Here is a 15,284-nt window from a genome sequence, read left to right as displayed (position 1 = left end):
ATTTCCTGCCGTGTCCCTACTGTCCTCATTAGTTTATGTCCTAGCCTTGTACTTCTCAGCCCTGTTTGCACATCAGAACCACCCAGAGAGCTTTCAAAATGATCAAGGCTCAGTTCCTACCCTGACCTGCCTCCCAGGGGTGGGGCTGGGCATTAGCAGATGTTAAAAGTTCTTTAGGTGATTGTAATATTGGGCCAGTGGGTGGACTGCTAGGTTTTGGCCTCTTGTGAACACACCAAGCTCTTATATCTACCAATCTTGTGCATGTTTCCTCTACCTATAGTTCCTTTTTCTCCTTTTCTGTGTAGTAAAATCTTTCTTATCCTTCAGAGCCACAATTCTGCCTCTTCTCTACAGGGTTGTCAGAGCTCTCCCCTCCTCCCAAAAGTTGATCACTGTCTACCATGTTCTCATAGCACTTTCTACATTTTTTGTGTACATGCCAATTGTGAGTTAAAGGAAAGACCCTTACCTTATCCATAATGTGCCCCAAGTGCCTTGAGTAATGCTAAGCATTTCAGTAAAGCTGAACCAAAGTATACACTGTCAATCTGTCATCAGTGCTTGAAGAAACACTAGTCTGCTCCATCATACAACTGTTAAGTAATTACCTGAAATAGCATAAGACCTTAGAAAGAAACTACCGTGGTTAGATGAGAGTCATATCATACCAGAGTAACTGGATTTTGTTTCTGGTTAATATGACTAACTGTGACAAAGAGGAATCATCAGAGTGATTGTGTGTTGAATGAATGACTCCGTCTATCTGGATTTCAGTGAAGCTCTTAATTCTTTTACAAATAGCTTTCTTAATGCCAATCTAGGAAAACATTGTTTCAATTGTATGATTTAAGTGGATGGGAAAGTAATGGGACATTAGCAATCAAAGAAAGTCTTCTGTTATTAATAATTGATAGATACAAATCAGTAGTATGATGCCATTGCAAAAATGATGGAGCCCACATGCTACTGTAACATAGAGCATGATTAAGTTTTGGTCACCAGAGTTCATCGAGGAGATAGAGAAGTGTGTGAGGATCCAAAAGTGAAGGCAAAGGTAACTAAAGGAGTGGAAAATGGGTCCTCTGAGAGAAGGTTGTGTAATTACGGTAGGAGAAGGCCAAGAGACGCATGCTTGATTACTAATTTCATGAGTCTTCACATTTTTATGACTTTGTTTCTTTATAGCCACAGCAAAACCAAGCATGAAGAAATGAGCTTAAATTAAAATACGCAAGTTTTGGTTGGACATGAAGACGAATATTCTAGCCAGATTACAGAATATGAATCTGTTCGTGTTAGTTCCCTAGTTAAAATCCTTAATTGACTTCCCATTGTCTCGAGAGAAGACCTTACTTTTTTTTTTTTAAATATAGCACATAGTTTGTTAGTTAGCTGATTTTTGACAAATCAAGGTTCCAGAGACTTTTTTTTTCTAGGAAGATGACATATAACATATAACAATGGTTTGGGAGTCTGAGTTTATTGGAAAATGAAATCATAAATGATGCAGAATTAATATACAGAGGCTTCTCAACTTACAAGGGGGTTTTATCCCTATAAATCAATTTTAAGTTGAAACTATTATAAATCAAAAATGCATTTAAGGGCTTGGCATGGTGGCTTGCACCTGTAATCCCAGCACTTTGGAAGGGCAAAGCAGGAAGAGTATTTGAGACCAGGAGCATGAAACAAGCCTGGACAAAATAGCAAGATCCCTGTCTACACACATATACATCCATACACACAAATTAGCTGGGCCTGTGCCTATAGTCCCAGCTATTCAGGAGGCTGAGGTGGGAGGATTGCTTGAGCCCAGAAGTTCAAGGCTACAGTGAGCTATGATCACACCACTCTAACCTGGGTGACAGAGCAAGACCTGTATCAAAGAAGAAAAAGAATACATTTAATACATCTAACCTACTGAGTAGCATAGCTTAGTCTGGCCTACCTTAAATGTGTTCAGAACACTTACATTAGCCTACAATTGGGCAAAATCATCTAAGACAAAGCCTGTTTTATAACATATTGAACATCTCATGTAATTTATTGAATACTGTACTAAAAGTGATAAGCAGAATAGATTGTATGGGTACACTAAGGGCAGTTTTTACTGAAGGCATATTGTTTTCATACCATCATAAATGCAGAAAATCCAAGTTGAACCATCACACATTGGGGACCATCTGTATGCTATACCAAAAAATAGATGAAGATAAATATTAGAAGAAAAAAAATAAGGAAAATAAATGCAGAGCCAGAATTACTTGTGCTGTGGCCCAAGTGCTCTTTTTCTGTTATGTTGAGGCCCAGCCTGAACCTCAGACAACCCACAGTATAGTAATCATGATGCAGAGAAACCATTTTGGGTGAGTGCGTTCTGTCTTCTGAACAAATTTATATGAAATAAATCTACATTTTTTTGTTTTCAGCTCAAATAAAACATTTAAGATGCTTGTAGCTTTTAAGAAATTCCCTTCTTTCACCATTTTGAGGAGAATTTAAAAAAATTTTGATTTATAAAATTTTAAATTTACAGGAAAGTGACGAGAATAGTACAAAAAACACCCACATACCCTATCTTAGTCTGCTTGGGTTGCCATCACATAATATTATAGACTAGGCATCTTAACAGAAATTTATTTTTTCACAGTTCTGGGACACTGAAAAGTCCAAGGTCAATCAGGGTTTGGTTTCTGGGAAGGGTTCTCTTCCCAGCCTTTAGGTAACTGTCTTCTCCTGTGTCTTCATGTGGCAGGGGCAATGTGGGAGAGGTAGAGGACACTGATTCCACATGTCAGAGCCTTACCCTTATGACCTTATTTGACCTAATTATATCTATGGGCTCTGTTGCCAAATGCAGACACTTTAGGAGGTAGAGCTTCAACATATGAATTGTGGGTAGACGTCATTCAGTCCACAGCATACCCTTGACTCAGATTTACGTGTTGTTAACATTTTACCCCATTTGTCCTTCCACCCCAATGCAATTTTTGTTCTACTCACTTGAGAGCAAGTTGCATACATCATAGTCCTTTACCTGTCAATCCTTTAGGGTATATTTTCCAAGAATAAGAACATGTTCTTATTGAACTGCTAGACAGGCATCAACTTCAGTAATTTTAACACAGAGATAATATTTTTATATAATCTGCCATCCATATTCCAGCTGCTTCCGTTGACCAAATAATGTCCTATGTAGTATTTTCTACTCCTCCAGTACAGAATCCACTCAAAACCTATGTTTTTAAAAATGGCACCTGGGATCTTCCATAAACAAAATTTTGAGATGATTTCTTTCCAGTTCCAAGCTCTCCACTTTTCCATCCCCATGTTCTAGTCCCTGTGTCTTCCTTTCTGCTTCTTGGAATGGCTAGAAACCCCTTTTCTCTACAGAACACCTACTTTTCTTTTTCTTTTAAAATTCAATCTATTTTTGAAGAGTTTTCTTACTGCCCTTCTGTGCCCAGATAGAACTGAACCCAGCTGGAAGCCAAGGGGACTTTCACCGTAATGCCTCCCACATCTGTACCCTAAGCATTCTTGAAATATCTTAGTTTATATTCAGAAGTGGTACATGTCTGGCCCTCCTCCTACCCATTAACCCCATGCCCTACCATGAGGCTCTAAGCTCTTTGAAAGGAAGGACCGTATTGTATTGACCTTCGAATCCTCAGAGCTTAAAGACAGGATCTGTCACATAGGAAGTGCTTTATAAATATTAATTCATCAGCAATGGAATACATCACTGTAAAGAGCAACTGAAGGGAGTTGTAAGGACTAATCCTGAAGTGTTTTAAGAACGAAAATGCCCCTCTAACCAGGGGCCTTACAGCGGTTGTAAGGGAAAGGGTAGGGTGGAATCTGGTCTCTAAAAGCTCTTTTGATTATGTGATAGACTCGCAGAGGTCCTCAAACTTTTAAAACAGGGAGCCAGTTCACTGTCCCTCAGACCGTTGGAGGGGTGGACTATAGTTTAAAAAAAGAAAGGAATTTGTTCATAGTTTTTTTTTTTAAACTATAGTCCGCCCCTCCAACGGTCTGAGGGACAGAGAACTGGCCCCCTGTTTTAAAAGTTTGAGAACCCCTGTGTGAAGTCAGTCATAACCTTTATATTTCTTAAGATTTCTCAAGCTCACACGCAGCCTTCAGAAGAAGATAATCCAGATGTATTTTTTAATTTTTAATTTTAATTTAATTTTAGACTTATAGAAAAGTAGCAAAACTAGTACAGAATTCCCAGGTTAACAAATTCATTTTCCAAGCATGGTATATCCAGTTTTACAAGAAATTGGAAAGAGCATTGTTCAATAACCGTGGAACAATGATCATAACTGGGAAATTGGTATTGGTACAGTACTATTAACTAAACTATACACCTTACTCAAATTTTGTCAACATTTTCACTAGTGTCCTTTTCTGTTCCAGGATTCCATTTATGATCCCACAGTACATTTAATTGTCATGTCTTCTTAATTTCCTCCAGTCTGGGACAGTTCCTCAGTCAGTCCTTGTCTTTTGTGATCCTGACATATTTGAGGAGGAGTAGTTGTTTATAGAATGTCCCTAGTTTGGGTTCTGTCCAATGTTTTCCCATGACTAGACTGAAGTTCTGCCTTTTGGGCAAGAACACCACAGAAGTGTTGTGCCCTTCTCAGGTGCATCACATCTAGAGTACATAAAGTCATGTCTTGTTAATGGTGATGTTGAACTTGATCACTCAGATAAGGAGGTTTCTGCTGGATTTCTCCCCGTGAAGTTATTATCCTTACCCTTAAAGTTAATAACAGCCTTAGAGATACTTTGAAACTATGCAAATGTCTTGTTTCTTCTTAAACTTTCATCTACTAATTTTTGCATCCATGAATGAAACTTGCCTGCAATAAACCTTACAGTAGTGTTTGCCTAATATTGAATTTCTTATTTTCCTCTCTCCTTCTACACTTATTGACTGGAATTCTCCTGGAGGAGAGGCCTCAAAGACCAGATTTAGATGCAGAATGTCACATCCTGCCAATTATTAGTTTCTGATCTTTTGATTCTTCATTCTTCAGATTGTTCGTTTAACAATTGTATTTTTTTTAAGTATGCCTTTATTGTTCTTACTTAAACGTTTAGATTTTTAAGTATTTGCCTAAAGCCATTGCAATCACTTAGGTTATTATTGTAATTTCTTTATTATAGGCAGACTAATAAAAAACAATGACTTATTATTAAAAATACACAACTGAATAACTTTAAAAGGGGCACACCCTATGCGTAGGCCTTGAATTCCTAGTTATCTTTTAGGTTTTGAATGTCTGATAGTAAAAATAATACTGTTGATTCTTAGCAACAAATATTTCATGGAGCATACATAAGTTCTCTATCAGGAGAACTTTAATTTTAGCATTTCTTGGCTTTTGTATGTTTACATTGTTAGTTGTAGCTGAAGTTCACAGAACACAGTATATTTAGCAGGAATTTTCATAGCTCGGCAATTTTCATCAACCATAGTTTTTTGTAGAGTTTGCCCAGAATGGTTAGTCAGCAGAAAGCATTGAATTGGAGCTGATTCATTTCTGAGTTAGTGACAAATTCACTTTCCAAGCATGGTATCTCCATTTTTACAAGAAATTGGAAAGTGTATTATTTAGACCAAGGGTTTGCAAAGTTTTTATGTAACGGGCTAGGTAGTAAATACAGCAAATTCTCACTTACCATCAATAGTTTCTTGGAAACTGCAACTTTAAGCAAAACAATGTCTTTGCTTAAATATAGAAACCAATCTTATCATAGCCTATACAAACAATAGTTAAATTCCTAAGGCATATTTCTTATCACAAACCATCAAACCTCTATGTAAAGACCAAGCACTTCTAATATTAAGCATCCGAATAAGTGTGAGCTATACATACATATCATTTAAGAAAGAGTAATAAAAACTAAAATAAGATAATTACTTACCAGTTATTCCAGTTCAGGGTCATTGGTGGCTGGAGCTTCTCCTGGCAGCACAGGGCACAAGGCAGGCACCAGTCCTAGACAGGATGCCACCCCATATTAGGACCACTCACACACACCCACACTCACTCAGACTGGGACCATGCAGACATACCTAACATGCACGTGTTTAGGATGTAGGAGAAAACCCATGCAGACATGGGGAGAACTGGCAAACTCCACACAGACAGTGGCCCTGGCTGGGAATTTTTTTTCCCCCTCCCTCATCGACGTTATTCCAGGACCTTGCTGTACGTTAGGCTTTACAGACAAGACAGTGTCACAACTACTGAACTCTGCTGTTGTAGCCCTGGACAGAATGCAAGTATGTGAGTATGACAGTTCCAGTAAAACTTTATCTGCAAGAAGAGGTGGTGGACTGAAGGGAGGTTAGTTTGTTGACCCCTGATTAAGACTATACAAATACATAAACTCACAATATACATTAGCATTTATCCTTGTCTCTTATTTTTCTCTACAGGCAGAAGACTTATCTTTGAAAATATGTATTTGGGAGATAGTCACATACTATCGAATACCTTGTGCTGGTGCTGCCATCGAAAAATCTGGTTACATTCTGGGGAGGCCTGCTACCACTGCAGGACGGAACCACCTCGGCCGTGAGATGAGTGTCCAGCCTGAGTGGGCACACCATGAATAGATACACAACCATCAGGCAGCTTGGGGATGGGACCTATGGTTCCGTCCTGCTGGGAAGAAGCATTGAGTCCGGGGAATTGATTGCTATTAAAAAGTAAGTTTATCCTTCACTTCCACAAGTTCCTCCTCACCTACATGAAATCAAGATAGTTTTAACTCTACCCTTGCCATTCCCATCTTTGAAACAGTTCTAAAGGAAAGTGGGTGGTATGTGTGGAGAAGAACCTTAGATAATGATTTCTGTGGGTTAGGTGGGAATGGACTCTGCAGCCCTCAAGTTAGAGGCCTTACAAACATTTTCACTTTAGACTTACTACTTTGCTCATACTATCAATACTTTTTCAAAGTGATTTCTTATGTTGTGAGGTGGTAATGAGCAGGCTAATAAGTATCATTTTATAGGAGAGGAAACTGAAACTGAAAAATTAAGTGATTTAATTTGAGTCCTTTGCATGTGTGGTGATCTGGTGACAGCTACCTTGTTCCCCCCACACCATCTCAGGTGCACTGAGAGACTCTCACCAAGGTGTATTCTATCCAGCTCCTTCAAAGTTCCCCCCCAGAAGGCCTGAGCACAGCTGCCCACTCTGGGATCTGCTTTGACACATATGCTTCATTGGGTTCACCAAGTCTCCCTTCCCAGTTCCCCACTCCTTGCACTGGCTTCCTGGAGTCACCTCCCAGATAACTGCCTGCACCCAAGTCTTTGCCTCAGGCTCTGCTTTTGGGGGAATCCAAACTAGACTGGTTTCAATGCCCTCCTGTCAGTTTTAGGATCAGGCCAAACCCCCTGCTTTGTTTTCAGAGACAGGGACTCCCTCTGTTGCCCAGACTGGAGTGCAGTAGTACAATCATAGCTCAGTCTCCTGGACTGAAGTAATCCTCCTTCCTCTGTAGTAGCTAAGACTACAAGTGTGAACCACTACAAGTGTGAGCCACAGTGAGACACTGTGCCTGGCCAAGCCCCAAATTTTTAATGTGACCTACAAATTGCTGCATTACTTGACCCTTGCCTGTTTTCAGCCTTGTCTCCATCACAGTCCCCTTGTCTGCTTTGCTCCAGTCACTCTGGCCTTTCAGCTTCTTGACCTTATCCAATACTTTCTGGCTAGAACCTTTGCCTGACATTTCCACGTGTCCCACCTGGCTAAGTCCTACTCCCCCTTCAGGTCTCAGTTGAAATATGACTTCATTAAAGGAGGTTTCCCTGATACCCAGACTAGACTAGGCCCTTCTGAGTTCATTCTCATAGTACTTTTTTCTTTCTTTCATGGCACTTAGATAGAAAATTATTGTCTACCTTCCTGCTATGATGGCAGTTCCATGAGGGATGTCTTTCTCATCATTGCATCTCCAGTGCCTGGCAAAGTACCCACGGTAGCATGTGGGAGGGACTAAATAATTGGGACATAATAAAGGAATTGATCACTCAACCAGGAAAGTGTGACAAGGACAGAGTGTCAGAGTGAGCTGGAGGGATGGAAGTGTGCTATTAGCCTGCAGTAAGACCTTTCCCTGCTTCCTGGTTTCCTCACCAGTGCCATGTGTGTCTCAGGGCCACTGTGAGGCTCAAATGGGACATGGGACAGTGTAGTTCAAGCACAGAAAAGTAGAACCTTGGCACGTGGATTTCTATTTAACTACTAGAGCTTTATTTCTTCCCCCGCAGGCTCTAGACCATGGGTTGGCAAACTTTCTCTGTACAAGGCCAGGCAGTAAATATTTTAGGCCTTGTAGGCCATATGGTCTCTGTCGCGACGACTCAATTCTGCTGTTGTAGTTTGAAGCAGCCACAGGCAATTTATAAATGAATGAGTGCAGTTGTGTTCAATAAAGTTTCATTTATAGAAACTGAAATTTGGATTTCATATGATTTTCACATGTCGTGAGATATTATTCTTCTTTTGATGTTTTGTCCCCAACCACTAAAAAACATAAATGCCATACTTAGCTCATGGGCTGTCCTGTGGGGGTGGATTTGGCCCATGGGCCATAGTTTGCCAACTCCTACACTGGGAAGTCTAGAGCTCTGCTGTCTAGTGTGATAGCAGGTAACCATATGTGGCATTCAATGTAATTACAATTAAAATTCAGTTCCTATGTTGCACTAGCTGCATGCCAAGTGCTCAGTAGCCACACGTGTCTAGCGCCTACTATACTGGACCTCACAGGACATTTCCACTAATGTGGAAATTTCTGTTGACAGTTCTGGGCTAGATAGAATGAGCCTGAGGGTGTCTCTCCAGCAAAGGACTAGCTAGTTAGTGGTAGAACGAAGCAGCAGTCCAGGCCTCTATACCCCACCACTGCTGTTGAGAAAGTCTGTGACAGGATTGGTTGCTCTGTCAGGCTTGAAAATAAATGCTGTTTTTGGATAGTATAGTATTTGAGAGAAATCAAAACCAACTTTAAGCACTGTTAATTAGGTTCAAAATGAAGCCATTAAAAAAAAAAAGTTTAACCTATTACTGGGAATGTGTGCTATTTGTTTCTTTCTTCTCTTCTAGAATGAAAAAAAAGTTTTATTCCTGGGAGGAGTGCATGAACCTTCGGGAGGTTAAGGTATTTATTAACATACCAGGGAATAATTTATGTATGGCTGATGAAAACAGCTTTGTATATTCTTAGGTTTATGGGTGATATGGTTATTCCATTTTAATTTTTCTGCTAATGCCAGAAAGGGGGCAAATGATAACATTCTGCAACTAGTAGCTGAACCAGAAGATCACTATGTTGCTGTATCAGTGAGTATACTGTTATTGAAAGTTTTCATCATTAATGGATATCTTACATCAATATAGTTTAACATAAACAAGTTGAATGTGTTCATTTAGTGAACTGTTGCCTAATTATTAACATAAAGGAAACTGTCAACTGAGTATTTTTCCTAGACATACTAGCAGTGCTTAACTCAGTGTCTTGCTCTAATAATTTGCGCTCTCTTGTCTGTGAGGGATTTCGCTGATCAAGGTGCTGCTGTTTCAGGCATTGTGGAGCACATCTTCACTTTTATTCAGCCTTCTCACTGGATTCACTATTTCCTCTTTCCCCCTTCCCCTTCTTCTTTTGAGTCTGTTTCAACTTTCCTCCTGTCTCTGTCAGAGTAGATTGACTACTTTGAGTTTTACATGCATAATTCTCTTCTTGTGCACAGGAGTGGTGTTTCATCTTATCTTAGTCCTCTCATTTAGTCCTATTTGAGATGTCTAAGGAGTTATTGAAAGCCAGCATTCCAATAGAGACTTGCACATGGAAGCGGGTTACAAGTCTAGACCAGAGATTAGCAGATTTTCTCTATCAAGGGCCAGATAGTAAGTCTTTTATAGTCAGGACCAGATGGTAAAATTGAGGATATTATATAGGTAGATACATAACAAGAGCAAAAATGAATTTCCATGAAGTTTTTATTTATGATATATAAAATGTAATAATAATAATAATAATAATAGAGTATTACAAGTCTTCCAATGACAAGAATGGCGTTCTTTTTTTGAGGGGGGAATAACTTTTAACTTAATTGGGGTTCAAAGTTAGTTTTCCTGGTCATTGCCTTGCCAAGCTATGGTGTGGCCAGGTGCTTTTTTGAGCTATGGCCAGGCTGTGCTTTCTTAAGCTTTGGCCCCATTCCCTACCTTGGGGAGGGGAATCTTCTCTCTCTCTTTCTCTCTCTCTCTAATTTACTTTCTAAATAAACTATATTCTCTAATCTAAAAAACAAACAAAGTTGGTGTTTCTTATCATCAAACTGGTTGCAAATGTTCCTCTGTAAAACTATTCTTAGCTAATGGACCAAACACAAACAAGTGATGGGTTGGATTTCACTCAAGGGACATAGTTGACCAACCTATGGTCTAGAGGATAAAAGTTCTAGGAGATCCAAACACATCAGAGATAGATAATAAAGAAGGATCCAAGTGCATTTTCTCTGTGACATGAAGTTCTGTGACATATACTTAGTTTGGATGTTAAACCTTCCTTTTCTGTGCAGTTTATGCATTACTTCTGATGGAAAGGAGATTACTGCTACGATTTAGGAAAACCATAGGCACATAGCATCTTAAGAAGCAAGTGGCTGCATTGGCAAAATACTGGAAGAAACTGCTCCCCTAGCCTGACCACGAGACCCTTTCCATTCACTTTACCTGCCTGCACAGGTGCCATATCCACTGCCAATTAGGATCCTCCCTACTTCGACCCTTGCTGACCCTCACACAAACCTACCAGCACTGGTCACAGCCAGCCACTGAATACAGAGGGGAAGAAAGGAGGAAGGAAGTAGAAGGGAGGCACCTTGCCAAGGTTCTTCATCCCTTCCTCCTTGCTAAGGTCCTTTTTTCTGACTCAGGAGGGGAAGAGAAAGGAAGGTCACTGAAGGATTCTTGTCACCATCATTTCCATCTCCTGCCAGCTGCTTCATCCCAGCAGCAAAAGGAACTGCAGGGGAATCCCGCATGGTGGTACTCTTTTCTCCTCATTACAACCTGCCCATACCTCCCCATGTCTACCTCTGGAGAGCTTGCGGACTGCAGGAAGACTCTACACCTGATGGCCAGCAGCAGGGAGAGGAATTCTTGCTCCTGTGATGTTGTGGGTGCAATGGGACCCCTGTGACATTTTTCTTAGAAGCACATCTTACATGGTGCTGTGGTGTTGTAGACATCTTAGGCTGCCTGTATCCCATCTACTCTGTTCCTCTGAGTTATTCTTTTTTTTTTTTCTTTTCTAACCATCTTAACTTCAGATATCTTTAGATCTTGCTCCAACGAAGTCCACCTCCTTTCCATATCTTTAAACCCTTCCTTTCCACCAGCTCCTACCCTCTAGTCTATAAATGTGCCCACCATTCTCTTTAACTCCAAATTTCTCAGCCCTCTCTCTTCTTGAGCATCCACCTCTTTCTTTTCCTTACCTTACCTTTCAGACTTTTTTTTCCAGTGCCACTTCCCCTTGTACCATTCACTTTTCAACCTAATTGAATCAGGCATCACTCTCTGCTTCTCTGCAGAAGGCACCCCGATTTGCCAAAAGACATCAATGGGTATATACCTGGCACCCAGTTTGCCCCTGCTCATTTCTACAGCCACATCTTCCAGATAAGCCTCCTTCAGAGCTAAACTGGGATGATTCTCATTCTTCATCCCTCAGACACAGAGCCACAGCTTCCCCATGATGTGCTTCCTTCCTGATGTGCCCTTTCCCTCCCAGTGAGCTTGTCCAGGTGGTCTTATTCCTTCAAGTCACATCTTGGCGATGCTCTCACTTACCCCTTAAGGTGTGCTGATTACTCCTTCTTGAGATACCGCTGATGGTGCTTGTGTCCACCATTCTTTTGACCCTTAATAGGGCCTTCCTTATTCTGTCCCATATATTTGTATCCATGTCCTGTCTTCCCAATGAGGTTGTTTGCCTAATAGGAGAAGGCACTGTGTCTTACATACCAGGCTATCCTTGGGGCCTCAAACATTGTACTTTTAACAGCTCAGAAACTGTTGATAAGTCCCTGAGCAGGGAAAAATGGAGCCTTTTATCCATGGAGATGGGCGGTCCCCGTTTGGACTGTTGACCAGGTTTAATTTGCTTCCTCTGCTTCTCCACTCTGATGCAAATGACCTGCCTCCGCCTCTCCTTTGGAAATCTTTCTTCAACCAAAATAAGATGTCTTCTTCCTGGAAATACACCTCTGTAAAGGGAGTCCCCTTCACAAAATTAATTTTTTCTGTACTAAACTAGTAGAGACTTCAACTTGTTCATGAGACTCAGAAACAAGAACTCTGAGCCACCCTCAGACTTGGGCTGGTAATACGCACCTGAAACACACTTGAGAATAAAAACTAAAGCGACTCCCTTCCTTGCCTAGAATACATTTCTAGAAAAGCTTTAAAAGGCCAGAAAAGCTTTAAAAGGTTCATACATGTAATCCCAACACTTTGGGAGACTGAGGCAGGAGGATTGCTTGAGCCCAGGAGTACAAGATCAGCCTAGGCAACATAGTTAGACCTTATCTTACAAAGAATAATTAGTCAGGCATGGTGGCATGTGCCTGTAGTTCCAGCTACTTGGGAGACTGAGGCGGAAGGACCACCTGAGCCCAGGCGGTCAAGACTGCAGTGAGTCATCATCATGCTATTACGCTCCAGCCTGGGTGACAGAATTAGACCCCAACTCGAATAAAAAAAAAAGAAAAAAGAAAACAAAGAAAGACAGAAAAAGGAAAAGCTTTAAAATGTACTTCATTTTCCTCTGACTGAATTTTCCCGGAGACTGCTCATCTACTAACTCTTAGCCATTGCTTGTGATGCATTTTAAGCAAACAAGCAGAAAAGACAGCTACAATCAGTGAGCGTCCAGAGGAAGCTTACAAGTTAAACAATGTTTGTATTTGTTACTGATGGAGAACCAGGAATCCGGCCCAACTAAAAGAAGTAACCCGGTTGGATCATTCTAGAAAGATCTGCCCAAAACAGTTGGCCAGAACAGCTGAGGATTCCCTGCCAGAGAAGTATCTTGGCAGGAACTTTTCTTCTGGGGAGGAGGCTCCAGAAAAGTCGTATGTTGTTCTCATTCACTGGCCATATTTCCTCTCTCTTCCCAGCTGCTGGAAGTCACTTGATCACATTACACATTCCCAAGCTCTGACCCCTCGGGGACCTTATTATTGAGTGTTCTTCTAGATGTCGGTATTCATTTTAACACTTTCATCTTAAAGCAGTCTGTTTGTTTTATAAAAGGGGTGTTGTTTTTAAAGAAGTTCAAAGATAAAAGGCTTTAACGATTTATTATTGCTGAACTCACTTCTCCATAAGGAGAGGGAAAGGGCTTTTTGAATTAAAGGGATCATCTCACTGGCCAAAGTGACAGTTGGAGGCTTCCTTAAAGGAAACAGCCTATCAGATTCTGATCATCCAGTGAGCAAACTAATAGTTGTGTGGTAGAGGCTGTTGTACAGGAATAGGGTTGATACTCACTAATACAGACATGTATTTGTTCACCATCAGCAAAACTAATGATACAAACAGAAAACAGTATACACATGGCTGTTCTTACATGTTCCAGGAGGAAGGAACTACATTTGTGTGAGAGTGGGTATCAGAAGGTCAGGCACCATTTTCTTTTTTTCTTTTTGATATAGACAGGGCCTCACTGTGTTACCCAGGTGGGTCTCAAACTCCTGGCATCAAGCAGTTCTCCCATCTTGGCCTCCAAAAGTGCTGGGATTACAGGCATGAGCCACCGTGCCCTACCTTATGCATCATTCTCTGAGCCACCATCTAGTTTCTTATCCACTGCCTAACTTTTGGCCTTCTTTGCTTGGGGAAACAGAGGGATTTCTCTCATCTCATTTCAGGGTCTTTCTGATAAGGAGTCTACTTTTTCTTCTCTGCAATGAAAACTCATGCTATAAGAAGGAGTGCTCTGTGTCTCATGGACACACATGAGTCAGATGAAAATTGAGAGAATCAGGCCCTCAGCCTCGGTCTTTTGGAACAATTTCCTATTCAAAGTGTCCGTGGACTGTTAGCTGATGATCTCAGCCCAGAGCAGCTACATTCTCCAGTGCCAGAAAAATCAAAGCCTCAGCTTTCTTTGTTGGTTCCCCTCTGGCCACTTCCACAACCTGAATTCCATCATCTGGAGGGGGTGGGCCTAAAATAGCCCTGGCACATTGCCTGGTGCTGGGGTCAGCCAGGAACACCACTTAGTGGTCAAATACGTACCTCCTAGACAGTTCATCAAGATGGTTTTTCTGGGTAAAGTTAGTATCAATTTCAGAGAAATACTGTTCAGTGAATTGTCGATTAAAATGTAACTTATGGCATTTCTGTGGTTCTAAAATTAGATGTTTCTTCCTAAGTATATATAGGATTACTTTTCTTTTTCAACGATAGATTTTCTCTGATTTTGTGTGTGTGTGTGTGTTTTTACTTGCCTTTTAGTCTTTAAAGAAGCTCAACCATGCCAATGTAGTGAAATTAAAAGAAGTTATCAGGGAAAATGATCATCTTTATTTTATCTTCGAATACATGAAGGAAAATCTTTACCAACTCATTAAAGAAAGGTACAGTTTGGTCATCACAATCTTAGAAATATATATGGCCAAGTGGGTATGTTTTCTTTTCTTTCTTACAGTCCCCCGGTTCTTTCTCTGATCATTTAACATTTGTGCTATTGGACTTTACTGTTGAAAGCTGCCAGTTAGATGAGGGGCTTGTCGCACTGTACTTTGGAGACCCTATGATGGCTTATTCATTCAAAGAAGCCCAGAGTTAAACAGACAGTTCAGTTCTCCATTCCTACTCGGACATATGGGCAGGGCAACTACATGTCAGGGAAGTACACAGCTTTATTTATTTTGAGCCTTCCATTTGAAAAGTTCTAGGTTTATTTCAGTTCCTCTCTTGCTACAGTTCTCAGGTGCTTGACATGCTGGGAAGAGAAGACTAATGAGAAACTTACCTGCTATGGTAATTTTGAATTTTAAAGGTGAACCATACAGAGCCTCTTGGGCACATTTTCTGGGTGACAAAATGAATGTCATTATAGCTTCTCTCTGAGTGATTTGAGTAAACAAATATCATATTTATTGTCAATGACAGCAATGTCACTGTGTGGTCTGCCCAACCAGGAGGAAAATGCTTGTCATT

The 15,284-nt window shown here is 40.6% G+C and overlaps 1 protein-coding gene across 2 annotated transcripts in view; it reads left to right on the top strand.

The window, feature by feature from the left end:
• Positions 1–15,284, top strand: part of ICK (intestinal cell kinase) — a 56,609-nt gene that overhangs the window by 13,967 nt on the left and 27,358 nt on the right. For both annotated transcript variants that reach the window (XM_021712158.1, XM_008057696.1), the window contains exons 2-4: positions 6,464–6,736; positions 9,150–9,204; positions 14,577–14,698. In XM_021712158.1, the coding sequence (XP_021567833.1) occupies positions 6,636–6,736; positions 9,150–9,204; positions 14,577–14,698 (278 nt within the window). In that variant the 5' untranslated portion in view covers positions 6,464–6,635. The remainder of the gene's footprint in view (positions 1–6,463; positions 6,737–9,149; positions 9,205–14,576; positions 14,699–15,284) is intronic.

Source organism: Carlito syrichta, unplaced genomic scaffold, assembly GCF_000164805.1.
Source record: "Carlito syrichta isolate Samal-C Ts95f unplaced genomic scaffold, Tarsius_syrichta-2.0.1 Scaffold303106, whole genome shotgun sequence".
Lineage (NCBI taxonomy): Eukaryota > Metazoa > Chordata > Mammalia > Primates > Tarsiidae > Carlito > Carlito syrichta.
Note: the sequence above shows the minus strand (reverse complement) of the source record. Positions and strands in the feature narration are given on the sequence as shown.